At 37.3% G+C, this 14,766-nt stretch overlaps 1 protein-coding gene across 2 annotated transcripts in view; it reads right to left on the reverse strand.

Annotated features, from left to right (window-relative positions):
* The window catches only part of TBC1D22A (TBC1 domain family member 22A), a 178,618-nt gene that overhangs the window by 20,099 nt on the left and 143,753 nt on the right, over positions 1-14,766 (reverse strand). For both annotated transcript variants that reach the window (XM_040594075.1, XM_040594076.1), the window contains one exon: positions 11,906-12,001. In XM_040594075.1, coding sequence (XP_040450009.1) covers positions 11,906-12,001 — 96 coding nt within the window. The remainder of the gene's footprint in view (positions 1-11,905; positions 12,002-14,766) is intronic.

The following is a 14,766-nucleotide window of genomic DNA, read 5'->3' on the forward strand; positions in this document are numbered from 1 at the left end:
TGGTTTTGGCTGCAACAGAATTAATTTTCTTCTTGGTGGTTGGTACAGTGCTGCGTTTGGGATTTAGTATGAGAGAATAATGTTGATAACACACTGAAGTTTTAGTTAGGGTAAGCACTACCTAGGAGCAAGTCAAGGACTTTTCAAATTTCCCATGCCCTGCCAGTGAGCAGGTGCACAGGCAGCTAAAAGGGAGCGGAGCCAGGACAGCTGACCCAAAATAGCCAAAGGGTTGTTCCATACCATAGAACGTCATGCTCAGTATGTAAACTGGGGAAAGGTGGCCGGGGGGGGGCTGACTGGTGCTCGGGGTCTGTCTGGGCATTGATCAGCGGGTGATGAGCAACTGTATTATGCATCACTTGTTTCTTTTTCCCTTAGGTTTTATTCCTCTCTTTCTCTCTCTCCTTCATTACAATTAATATTATTGTTATTTTTTTTAACTTTTTTCCATTATACTATTCTTATCTCAACCCACAGGTCTTACTTTTTTCTGGTTGTCTTCCCCCTCCCACTGCGGGAGTGTGGGGGATAACTGAGTGAGCAGCTGCATAGGATTTAGCTGTTGGCTGGGGTTAAACCACAACACTGCTTATTAGACAAATTATATTCTTCATATCCATTGGATTTATGTATATACTTTTCACCTCATTCTCTTTTCTAGAATAAGTGAAAGAGAATTCTATTTCAATTATGACATACAATGCAATTTTTAGATGCAATCAGAACTACTTAACCATTCCAGCTTCTCACATAAATGTAAATACAAATTTGTGCCAAGACCATAATTTTAAAAGTTTACCAAAAGTTATTTTTTTTTTTAAAAAAACACTTATTGACAAAATTACTAATTACTTACACACTGTCAAAAGTCCTCTTTCTTGAGGACTTTTTCTCCCTCTTTGTGTGTGGGTATCTGTTGAAGAGTTGGGGGGTGGGTGGGTTGGGGGGGGGAGGGAGGAGTTTCCTACCAGCTTGATTTTGATTAAGCTACTGATTTATGAATTCTAGAAGAATGTTACATTTTCATAAATTTGGATTCATTGTGCCATGTGCAGACTTGCAGCATTAATGATATGTGTTTTTCTGAACACTACAGATTTGCTAAAGCATTTCACCCTGTACGTTCTGTAGTTAAACATAATAAACCTGTGGATCCCCTGTATCTTGGAAAAAACTTTATTATTTTTGTTTGTTGGTTTTTTAAAAAAAAGAAAAATAACTATCATCACCCTGTGTAATATCCTGATAATATGTAGAAACATAAAATACATATGGGTGCCATCAGTTGTAACAATACATCTACAGTTCTGTTTTGAAAAAAACCAAACAAACCACCAAAACAACGACCACCAAGAAAACATGTAATTCATTAGAAACAGCATTGTAGAATTATTTTCTCATCTCAAACAGCTTTATGACAGTAAGTTACTTCCCATGTTTATGACACTGTTGTAAAATAACTATTATAGAATTTTATCTTACTTTTTGTAATCACTTCTGAGTCTTTTATTGAGAAGTATAATTCAGCATAGATTAAAGTTAGATGTAGTGACCAAACAGAAAGTTACAGAGTTTCCCAGTATAAATACCCATGAAGTATCTGGAGAAATCACTTTATATGATTGCCATAGGTCCAGTCAGTGAGTGACGTTTGCATCATTTCTGCTTTGTAGTTTACTCCAAACAACAACAGCATAATATGCTACAAAAATCCAGCATCATTTAACCATGGCAACATTTTGTCATTTCTAGATTTTCAGAATATACATACTTAAGGGGAAAATAACAAAAAAAAAAAAGTCCAAGTACTGCTCTTCACCTCGGGAAAATGTTATCCATCATTAAATACCTTATGTGTGAATGCTTTAGGAACTCATCAGAATGTATGTATCCAAAACCTAGAGTTTCTATAACACTGTTCAGAAAGAAACCTTTAAAACAACAACGATTATACTACATTTGGTCCAGGCCAATGTCATTCACTCCAAAAGTTGCATTTGCTATTAATTTTTGTTGCTACATCTGGGCCTATTTATTGGGTGTCAGTTCATTCTGCAAGGACAACTTTCAACAAAAACAACTGAGTAAGGGACATAAAGCCATATTAAACATTTTCTTGCAATTAAAACAACAACGTTAATGAAAACAACAGAGGAGAAAAAAAACAATCTAGCACAAATTTCACCAAGCAATTTTCATTAAAAAATTGAGAATTAATTCCTGGGGCAAATAGGAAAAGCTAACCAATGACACTGTAAGGTTAATGGGATCAATCTAATCACATTCAAAATATGCAATTTTCAGAGAGTATAATGAAATAAAGATTTCGGTAAACTGCAGAACTTTGCAGATATGTAACACTAGGTAGCTTTACAAGACTGAACTGTTAGGATCCTACAGTTTTTACAGTACCCAAGTTTGAGAAAGAAATTATTACTACGCCACTGTTACTGGAATGATCTCTAAAGTTCTATATTCAGTAACTCTTCATGTCCCCTGTTTTTTGTAATCCTTTGCATTTCCTTCAAGAAACACTGATTCTGAAGAGACTGTTATAGTACGTAGTCAGGGACCAAGTGATAGGTGGGTAATACCTTTTTTTAGGTTGCTCTGCATATTAGCCTCTATGCAAAATGGGTAGTAATGAAAAGGTTTAAAGCTAATCAATAAAATGCATTAAATCAATTATTGACAAGAGTATACAAAGTACACAGTACGATTTTACAGAACAACTGTAAGTAAAATAAAAATGCACTCTGGAGTTCACTCAGTTACAGAAAAGGGATAAATTTCATTATTAAACAAGAGTTAAAATTATTAGGTTCAGAAATAGAAATTAGGCATCATATTGTTGGTACATTTAAAAATCATCTTCCTATGACTCCCACATGGATGTGTTTTCCACCAAAACCATCTTGGATTCAAAGCTGTAATACTAAATTCCTTAAACTCAAATAATAATAATAAAAAAATAGAGCTGCACACAAAGGGGGAACACTTGGGACTCTCTCATAGACAAGTAACTCTGGCCCAAAGAATGAATGCATGCATATGATTTTCAGATTTGTCAAACTCCTGAGTAGTAAATGATTTGATAAATGCATGTGCCTTGAAATTACACCTAAAACAAGTCATGGTAAAAATGAAATTAAAGTTATTAAATCTCAGCACTCAAAAAGTACAGTTAAAAGTATTTGTAAGATTAAAACAATAAATATATTTCTTCTGCTTTTACCAATACCAAAACCTGAAGACTGTTGTCCTGTTTCTTACCACCAAGGTTTCACCCTTCTACTATTTCATGCTGCATTTCCAAGAAGAGAGGTCCTACAGATATAGTACGCTGGTCCTGTAGAGCTAGTCTCCTTCAGCAGGGATTTTGAAAATTTCTTTCTGTTTTGGTAATCCTACTTCAGTTTAAATTATTTTTAATTTAAATTATATTCTCTAGACTAGAAGATGGGTCTGTTAAAAACTAGGCAGATCTTCCAAGGTAAGCCATGGCCGCAGTAATTAGGTATTTACCTCCTTCCATAAGCAGCTAGATCTGCTACACAAGGATTTTGCTCGATTGCTTTGGAGAGAGCATGGCTTAGTTTTCACTGACCCCTGTGATTTATCTGACAAGATCAGATCAGTTCATAGCACAGAGGAATTTCCGAGTTTCAGCAGCAAATATATATGCTCAAGCTACTAACAATTCGGTATCATCATACTATAACTTGCAATTTTACTAGGTACAACTGATCAAAATATTTTGAGGAATACCTACAGCTTCTGGGAGGAAGTGTTAGGCTTGAAAGAGGGCAACACAAACAGATGTAGAAGTTTCAAATTCAGATAGAGAACCTAAAACTTATGTGTATTACTGGAGGTAAGTTAAATACTACTTTTTTAAAAAAGCCAGACATGAGTAATGTATTGTTATTATTATTATTATTTTTATGAACTCTTGGCCAATAAACTCAAGAAAAAAAAAAGGGGGGGTGAATTTAGGTATAAAAATATGCACATGGCTATCTGAATACAATATAAATCAGAAGTGGGTTTTTTTTGTATGGTTGGGGTTTTTTTTAATGGTTTTTATTCTCAGCTTTGTACATGTCAAGCCAAATTTTTCAGGACAACCAATGTATAAAATAGGAAAAATAGGCCTACAGTCTCATCAGAAGGAAATGATCACAGAAAGCCACACTGAAGCTTCAGAGGTAAGGAAAGGGTAGTGTCAGGAGTTTTATTTCCTTTTTCATGCTTCTTAAACCATTTTTAGTGTACTATACAAACTGGTCAGCATCTTCCAGTAACTTTCTAGACAGAGGGCAACTCCTCCTCCTGATACAAGGCAAGTACCACTACTGTCCCAAAGTTAAAAGAAGGATGACGTACAGTCTCTCTTATATTTTCATATTGAAATTTTGCAATAATAATTTCTGTAGGACAAAACTTGTATTTCTAAGAATATATGATAAAATGTCTCTGTGTTTAATCTACAGTATACTTACATGTGGAGATCAAGTAAAGATACTCATGATAATCAAAAGATGCAGAAGCTTTTCATCAAATTGAGTAGGTTTGCTAACAGAGCAGTTAAATTGAGACTGTAGTAACTGAAGTCGGGACCAATGGACACACAATGTTTTTTTCCCCCATAAGACTGCATTTAGATACAAGTTTTACCAGTCACCTCATTCTCTGTTGATTAAGCAATCTGCATTCAAAAATAATGTCAGTAACTTTACTGTAAGTTGGCTCTTCTGAATATAAATAATTTAACAGTGCTAACTCCCAGTCATCTACTACTCGTACTCAGAGATTAAGGAGCAACCTCTTTAGATTGCTAGCTATGATGTTCAAAGTCTAAAACAGCAAAGCTTACAGTTTCTTGCAACATGTGACAATATATTGAATGTCTTCCAAAAGTGCTCACAGCAGGGAATAAAATCACAGCAATGTTAGTAGTCAGGCTCTTTAAAGTTAGAAAGATTTCCATGTTCACAGTCCTTCACTCTTTACTGGTTTTGGTACATTCACAGAAAAGACCCTGTTAGCTTCTGCACACGGATGAGTGAGGGCACAGGATCCAGACCCACAAAACTATCTAATCATAGAGGTTACAGAAAAGAGGGGTAAACACTCCCCTGTTCAGAAAACTAATCTGTTCAGAAACATTACTTTTTTTTTTTTTTTTTTTTAATGAAGAAGCATTTATTTTTACTGCAGTAGCAACAGGAACTAAATTTCTAGCACAGTACACACCAAGAAGCTAAATTAAAATATATTTATTAGTTACGCCTCATATCATAAGAAGTGACAACTCCTGTACTTTAATGCAGAAAAAGTAACTATTTAAAAATTCACATCATAGACGAGGAACAAGACCACAAAAGATTAAGGAAACCTGTATTACTGTAGTTGAGCATAAACAGGTGGTATAAAATTATGTTTCTGATATATGACTTGTTCCTATAGCAGATAATCACTATGAAGGGTATTAACATTAAACTTTTTAAACTAAAACCTGTTACTTATGCAGACAGCAATATGAATTTAATTTGTCTTCCAAGCATCTTGTTTATTCAGTCACCTCTGTAACTTTCTACTTATTCCACTTTTAGGGTGCAAAGTTTTATTATTTAACTGAGTAGCTGTAGCAAATATACACTGACAGGTGTATGGAATCTGATTTGTTTCTTTAAAATCTTCTCTTTCAAGTTATTTTAGCTCATGCACAAGAATCCACTTTAACAAAAATGTTAGTTCATGTGAAAAGTGAAATAAAAAATATGCCCATAATAAATGTAATAGTCCAAATGCTGATAAATACAAGCTACAGACTCCTTTGTGATTGTATCCAAGGCTGTAATACTGTACTGAAGAAAACTGGCAGACAAGTGCAAGAATGAAATAAGGAGACAAAGCTGGAGGGGCATGGAACATTGGGAGGGGACACAGCCAGGACAGCTGACCCGGACTGGCCAAAGGAATATTCCATACCATATGGTGTCATGCTGAGCGTATAAGCTGAAGAAAGGAGGAAGGGGAGGGACATTCAGCGTTATGGCATTTGTTTTCCCAAGTTACCGTTACGCATGATGGAGCCCTGCTGTCCTGGGGATGGCTGAACACCTGCCTGCCCATGGGAAGTAGTCAATGAATTCCTTGTTTTGCTTTGCTTGCCTGCACGGCTTTAGCTTTACATGTTAAATTGTCTTTATCTCAACTCACAAGTTTTCTCACTTCTACTTGTCCCATGCTCTCCCCCACCCCACTGCAGGGCGAGCGAGCGAGCGGCTGCGTGGGGCTTTGTCACCAGCCAGGGCTAAGCCATGACAGCCTCCTCCGCTTTCATGTGAAAGAAGGGGGCAAAGTATCCAAGTGAGCTGAGATTTAGGAAGAAGAGCAGATAGTAGCAAACCTTCTAACCTTACACTAATTCCAAATAAGTAACCATTGAAAAGGGAAGGAAAGGCAAAAGAAACTAAAGGTTCTGACAGCGCTCACTCCACCACCAAGCTAAAGATGCACTTCAAAGTCACCCTCTACCTGACTTTCCTTAAAATGCAGGCCCTGTGAAATGTTTCACTATCCTCTGAAACAGGCCTCCATCTTAAAACTAATGTATACAAAACCTAAGTATTACAGCAAAAAGAAACCTGACAACAACTTCATAAGGCACGAACATTTACATATGTGGTTACAATGACCTTAATTTCCCTAAAATTGTATTGATCATGTGATGGCGGAAGGTGGTGGTTCACATTAGCATCTGAACTATCATTAGCTTGTAATACTGCACCATAAGTAAACGTGAAAAAAAATGAAAAGCATTTATCTAAATCTTAATAGGACAGACAAGTGTGAACATACTCATTCTGGTCATGAGGTCAATAAGGCTTACTCCCTAGTATTTATGTAAAAAAATGATTAAATCATCATTATTTTAAAGGTTATATAAATCAGAATAAAGGACAGTCACTACCATGAAGATTTTATGGCTCAAGTATAAACCGAGAGACAACAAATTCACAGAAAAATAAAAAGAAGCAACGCAAAACTAGTCAATGTGATTGTAAAGTGCCATCAACAGACTCAAGCCTACCTGTCAAATCTATTCTGGGTTGTGCAGAAAAAACAGAACTTACATAAGGATTCAGAGGAAAGTAACTGAATATCTGCATTAGGTGCCCTATTTAAGTAAGACGGTCAACCTAGGAGATAGTACAGACACTTTCTTGCAAGCTCAAGTACGTGATGAGGCTGTCATCACAGGCTGATAAACTGGCAGTCAGCATCTCAACACGGAATATGAGATGACACTAAGGTGTTGGGATTAGTCCATTAAAGGCTGTGAAAGAGAAAGCATCTGAGTTTTCCTTGGCGCTATAAAGGAAAGGGCGCTAAAGGAGATGCAAAGCAAGAAAAAGTGATGGATTGAAAAATGATCTTTACAGCTTCTTTGCAGTCTGGGTGAATATAAATGAAGCAAAAATGCATTTGTCAAAGCCAAAGAAAAGGACATCACAGTAATAAAGATGTGAGCTGATGACAGCATGGGTGAAAATGTCTGTTAGACAGACAGAAAAGCCTGTATCTTAGAATCATGAAGAAGAAAAAATCTGCAAGACACATTCCTTACCACAACATATTGAATATATTTTTGTAGCTCAGCCACGCCAACAAAATGATAACTTACTTAAAATGAAAATTTGGACTAAATCTCCAATATTTAACAGTTAAACCAGTGTCAGTCCAACATTACTATTAGCCTATATTCAGTTTGACAGCTGAATCTAGTCCCTGAAGTCCTGTTTCCTTACAAATCTTTCAGATACCTTGTACATGACACCATTAAACTCAGCCATATTTTCTATTAATGTTTTAATTCTAAATATGCTCAAAATCATGCAAAATGAATGTTTTATCACTTAACAGCATTCACAACTCTCAAGAATTCAGAAGAATTCTGGACTTATTGCTGTAGTGATGAAAATGGATTACACTATGTCAAAGTAACACATACTGATGAATAGGAAGGTCTTCATTACTTGCATCTTTAATCACTTAAGCTTAGATAGTAGAAATTAAATTTCACATTTGGCATTCACATCTCAAATCATACTTTATGACATTAAAAAACCCACTGTGTTTATAGCTATATTAAATTTCCTGCTTTTTTTTAATTTTTTAATCCGACACTAGTATGGAACCAGTGAATTAACAAAGAACACTTATACCATCAACAGAAAAATCACAAGCCAAGAACGACCCATTTGGTCCTATAAAACACATTGGTTACAAAGGAAAACTTGAGCCAGGATTAAAACATCTTCTGTTTCCTGCCTGCCCACTGTGTTCTGTGTTCCCCCACATGTGAGGTACGAATAGAGCTACAGAGCTACCCAAACCAGCTTTCTGTACCTCGGTATGTGGAGCATCCTACATAGGTTAAAGCAGACCCTCTGTAGAAGTGAGAACCGTAAGAGAGTAAATAGCTCTAATTATAACTAAAACTCTATCATTCTTTTCATTAATATTAGTCTTTGTATTATACATAGGCATGAAATATTTAAAATGTCTACCTGAACACATACCGGTATAATTTCAGTTATAAAAAGTGACCCTAGGAAATTTTGAAAACTGCATGTAGCAAATTTTGTTCTTACTATATAGTATTGCATCACATAGCTCATTGCATTAAATAGTAAATTTCCAAACAGGATTAAACCTGACTAGAAAGGTTACTGATACCTCTATTAAGCAGGACAAAATGTAAGCAACTATAAACACCTAGCCAAACAAAACCATTTGACATTTCCCTCCTAAATAAACGTTTTCTCTTGGGACACTGCAGTTTGAAATAGCTGTACTTCATTCTCCAGTGTACTGTATTTTATAGTAGTCAGACAGCAACAGTTTATGAGGACACAGAATGAAGAAGTGACATGTGGAAGGTCAAAAGGTCCAAGTTTTTCTATGGCAGAAAGATGGGAAAACTTCTGCAGACAATGTTGTAAATTGTTCTAGATTTACATATAAAGTATCACCTTTCTCCTCACTTGTCTGTTGCTAAAACTTACATTAATCTGCAAATCTCATGTTTCAGAGGAAGCCTACACTGATATCTTACGCTAGACCAAACAGACAGCAATGAGAACAATAACTTGTTCAAACAGATTAAAATGAAGACAACTTCTGTCATGACTTGATTATCATCTTACAGTGAAAAAAACTTTCCTACGTTGTTTCAAACATGAAAAATACAGGATTAACATCAGTTTTATATGCTTGTGTTACAAGTTTATATATAAGCTATTAATGTACATGTATACCTATAATATACACATATGATTATTTGAACATTTGGAGGTCTGAGTTGGAACATCTATTTCTTCCTCTACTTCCTTTATCAAAACTTGTTTCCACTGATACCATAACATTTAGTTCTACAGATGTAAACCAAAGACCAGATAGTTTTCAGGTTGTATCACTCCACAGTATTAGTCCAGCCAGCCTAACTCCTTTCATTGCAGAATGTCTTTCTCTGCTAGACAACAATACACAAAAAGCCACCCTAAAACAAGAAGCACACACACGTGTGCTCTCTGTAAGAAGGAACTATTATCATAGAGGGCTGAACATTTGGCATATAAGTCAATTAACTCATCAATTGATGTGAGGAAAAATAAACATCATACTTTTGCTGATTGCTTAGGTTGCAGCAAGACATAGTTAAGAGGATGGAAACAAGCATCTCCAGAGCAAAGAGTATTTTCTATCATCGTCTTGACTGTAACATTACTGATAATATACTTGATCAAATAATAAGCAAAAAGTATTGCATAACCAAGTCTTTTAAAACTGGTCTGTGATTCAAAACCTGCTCAGTGCCTCATCTGGCATATCACCACACCTGGTGTTCTGGGGAAATTATTCTGCCTTAAAATTCCTGTGAGGATTTTAATTCTACTGAAAGAGGTAAAACAGACATGTAAAAGAGCAGCATGGGTTTTCACAGCTGGAACTAAAGAACCAGGCCCTCTGACTGAGAATTAGGAGAGACTTCCCTTATCTCAATCATCTGCAGAAAAACAAATACAACCCCTACCATGTGAAAGAGAAATGACTGGATGCATGTTTTGATGATTCTTGATACAGTTTGCAGAATGAAAAATTTAAGTACAAAAGGTACTATATAGCTATGACTTCTCAATAATGTGAATTCAGAGCAATCAGAGTACTCCAATAGCACATCCTGAGCTCCCCAATCTTCCAGACTACTTTAAATGTCTATTTCTTGAGCTACTACTTTGAAGACTAGGCACTGGTCTACAGCTATTATTAACAAAGCAGAAGAATAACAGATTTCGTTCTTGCCTGTGGGAGAGAACTATCATTTGGAGAATTGATAGCACATTCGTTTAGTCATTTTAAAAGGTCATGTACACAATAAAGAAGGCCAAAGCTTTAAGTGATAACATATGATAGTGATAAAACTAGCACAAGTCTACAGATCCTCAAAATTATAATTGCATTTCTATGCTGTAAGCAAGCTAAAGCAGCGTGATGAATGTGTTCCAGTGTGTTCCTGATTTATGTACTTTGTAGTCTAGCTTACATAACCCATAAAGAAATTAATCCATAAAGAAATACCTTGATTATTAAATAAGCAAACAAACCTGAACATATGTAAGGAGAACAAAGCAAATCTTCATAGTACTGTACCTTGGGATTATTATTTACTTTAAGCATAGTTGTAATAGAGTCGGTACAGAGGGGAAAATTATGAACTTCGGTGCAGGAACTCAACAGGAAAAATTTAATAGGAAGGATTAACAGTGAACAATTGTAGTTGAGAGGCATGGCTGCCAACATTAAAGTTGTTTTTGACAAAATATCATAAATTGAGAAAATCTGACAGCATCAGCAGGTAGCATAAATTGATGTTGTTATGTTGCGCCCTTAGGCATTTATTTATTGCAAACATAGGCAATGTTAAAGTGCTCTGAATAAATCATTTTATGAAGAAAGATAAAATAGATTGAAGCGATACACAAATTTACACAATGGTTCATTTGTACAGGGCGACAGAGTTCAGTCAGATGGAGAGAAAATATGCTGGTAACGGGCCGTTTCCCCAGGGCAGGCCATGGGGGGGGCTCTGCAGCGTGGCTTGTTTACCGCCAGCCTGTAAACAGGACTTCAAGGCCTTCCAGGCATTGCACGTGTATCACAGGGTAAAATTCAATATAAAGGATTTCTATGGAAGTGAACTGTCACCAGTTCACAAACATAACTGAACCGCTACAGGGGTATGCAAATGGTTTCCCTATTTGCCATATTCAAATCTCATTTCAAACAACTCCCTGGTAACGTTCTTTGCTGCAAAAATCTAAGGTTTTGAAATGTAGGGACCCGAAGTAAATACTTTTACAGTCTTTTTATTTCCTACTGAAAAAAGGCTCCTTTATTTTAAAGGGCTGCTTGCCTAGCTTTTCTGAAAGAATGAAGTCACCTCGTTAACTGTATGCTGTTATATTATACAGATAAGAAATTATAAATAAATAACTCCAGTGATGCATTTCAGATTTAAAAAGAAAATCCAGTTACCTTGTCATAAAATCTTTTTCTGAAATACCAAGGCTCTACTTGCAGCAGTAACTCCAGAAATCATCTTCTCAAAGTCTGTCTCAGTTAAAACAGTATTTCTTTTCCAGAGTAGAAAAGGAAAATACATCTCCTACTGCTTAGTCTAACAGTTTTGGAGCAACTCTAACAAACAGTCAGACACCGTCAGTCTTGCTGCAGCTGCTACTATTTTGTCATAAATTTATCTCCAAGTAACACTAGGAAGCCAAATTTAATAAATACCACCCTGTGCTTGGAAAATATCCCTTTTACTTACTTGAAAATCTTTCTCTTCCAGGATCTCTTTCCTCCACCTGACAAGGAAGGCAGCACAGACGTACAAGTGGAAGTGAGAAAACCCCTCTGGTTCAGACTAGAAAAAATAAAAATAGATCATCCTTTCAGTACACAAACAATACTTCTGAGCACCATATACCCCAAGTGTAGTCTTATGGCATTCACTGCTAACTACAAATGTCAGCTACATCTCTCTCTTCCTATCAGAAGCACGTTTGCATTTCATCTATGCCAGAACTATTCACAGCTATTATCTGTAACGGGAATTACGGGGAGGTATTCATCCATTTCTCATATTTAAATTCCTTCTTTACAGATGTGGTTTTAGTCCCTGATGTTATCTATCAGGTTATATCTGGCATGAAATACTGCACTGCCTAGCTCAACATTCTGGCGTGAACATATGCTTCATCTCCGTTACTAAGGGCAAACTGTACTACTGCTAGTAGCTTTTTCTTTATAAGTTCTGCTGTAGGAAATCATTACGCATTTTAAAAATAAACCTGGTCTGTATGTAACCGAATTAGAGGTTTTTATTAAAGCAGAAAAATCTACTCACTGTAACGCAAAACATTTACAACTCAGATTTGTATTCCGATTGCCAAGACAATCAGCTGTGGAGCAGGCACGTTGTGCAGTATGGTGGGGGATCACGGTGCACAGGGGGTTCCTGAGCCAGGGAAGCCCCCGGGCAGCACCAAGACCCGCAGGAGAGCAGCACGGAGGCGTCGGCAGGGCCGGGGGCAACAGTGGCCATCGCCACTCACACCAAGGGCAGCCCCTAGGGGGCGCTGCGACCAGAGCAACTCTATGCCTCGATCTCCAAGAGGAGACCAGTGACAAGTGGCTTTCCTCCTACTGGGGCTGGTGCTGTTCAACATCTTTGTTGGCAACATGGACACTGGGGACCGAGTATACCCTCAGCAATTTTGCTAAGGACACCACACGGTGTGGCACAGTTGACACAGCTGGAAGGAAGGGATGCCATCCAGAGGGATCTTGAGAGGTGGGCCTGTGAAACCTCATGAAGTTCAACAAGGCCAAGTGCAAGGTCCTCAGTGTCAGTTGGGACAATCCCAAGCACAAATGCAGGCTGGGTGGAGAATGGATTGAGAGCAGCCCTAAGGAGAAAGACTTGGGGGTGTTGGTTGATGAGAAACTCAACACGACCCCGCAGTGTGCGCTCACAGCCCAGAAAGCCAGCCGTACCCTGGGCTGCATCAAAAGGAGCGTGACCATCGGGTTGAGGGAGGCGATTCTCCCCCTCTGCTCTGCTCTCGTGACACTCCATCTCAAGTACTGCATCCGGTTCTGGGGTCCCAGCATAAAAAAGTCATGGACTTGTTGGAGCGAGTCCAGAGGAGGGCCATAAAGATGATCAGAGAGCTGGAGCACCATTCCTATGGAGAAAGGCTGAGAGAGTTGGGGTTGTTCAGCCTGGAGAAGAGAAGGCTCTGGGGAGGCCTCACGCCTACAGGAAAGCTGGAGAGGGGCTTTTTGCAAGGGCATGTAGTGATAGGACAATGGGCAACAGCTTTAAACTGAAAGAGCCTTTAGAGGAGATAAAAGGAAGAAATTCTTTCCTGTGAGGGTGGTGAGCCCCTGGCACAGGCTGCCCAGAGCAGCTGTGGCTGCCCCATCCCTGGCAGTGTTCCAGGCCAGGCTGGATGGGGCTTGGAGCAGCCTGGTCTGGTGGCAGGTGTCCCTGCCCATGGCGGGGGGGTTGGAACTAGATGATCTTTGACTTCCCTTCCAACCCAAACCATTCCATGATTCTACAATCTGCAGCTTTCTGTCCTAGTTCAAGTAAGTAGATTTAGTCACTTTATAAAACTCCCCCTAGAAATTACAGTTTTTATAAGTATATGTAAGAGTTTAGAAAAAATTGTGATCCTTCTTGTAAAAGACTTCTAAGTTTTCTCATATTACCAAATTAATCTTAGATTTTATTTGCTATACCACTGAGAACTGAAAAAAAAAGATGATATTTAATTATCAATGTGATGATGGTGAACTAATGCTATGTAAAATCTCATTAAAATAACATTTAAAAATAATAATTATAAAATTAAGCTACATAATTTGAGCAATGTAGGGATACTTAAATGCCCATATCTAAATAATTTATAAGATCCAACTGTAGTGCTTTAAAAGTATAAGGTTTTTTTATATTCTCTATTGGTCATTTTAAACTGCAGTTTACTCTTTAGAAACTACAGTGTTCTGCTAAAGTAAAGATACTAAATAAAGAACTAAAATAGCTTCTTATGTAAAACATAGCATGATAAAATATCTATTTTATTGCTATTTAACCTCGAAGAGCACAGTATTTCCACATAACATTTTTAACAGTGCAATAAAGTACCGTTACTGACCTCCACCGTCACAACTGAAGTAAAAATATTCTCCTTCTCCTAGTCTTTGTTCTCCTTTACCCTGGACTGACAGAAGCACACAGTGCACTACACCATGTTAGCAGCTACAGAAACCACAGACCATCCTGTCCACCAAATCAATGCCAGTTATTCACAGGGAAGTTTTAAATAAAAAAGTGTAGTAGTGGCTGAAAACAGTAGTTAGTTAATTCTGGAACCAAAAAAGGAAGATTCTGATTATAAAATCCTATGATATTTCTCCTACTTTAGGAAAACACTCTACTTGAGTAACGTTACCTGAGTAACATGGTAAAATCTCAGGACAGACAAAGCATATGGTAATTTTAATTCAACTTGTCTCTAGAGTTTGTCTTAATCAGAAAAATCAAAGTGAAGTCCACTTAAAAACATTAGCTTTACAGAATCATGTACCTACTACCACCCTCCCGAAAAATCCACATCATCT

The sequence above is a fragment of the Falco naumanni genome, chromosome 5 (genome assembly GCF_017639655.2).
Source record: "Falco naumanni isolate bFalNau1 chromosome 5, bFalNau1.pat, whole genome shotgun sequence".
Lineage (NCBI taxonomy): Eukaryota > Metazoa > Chordata > Aves > Falconiformes > Falconidae > Falco > Falco naumanni.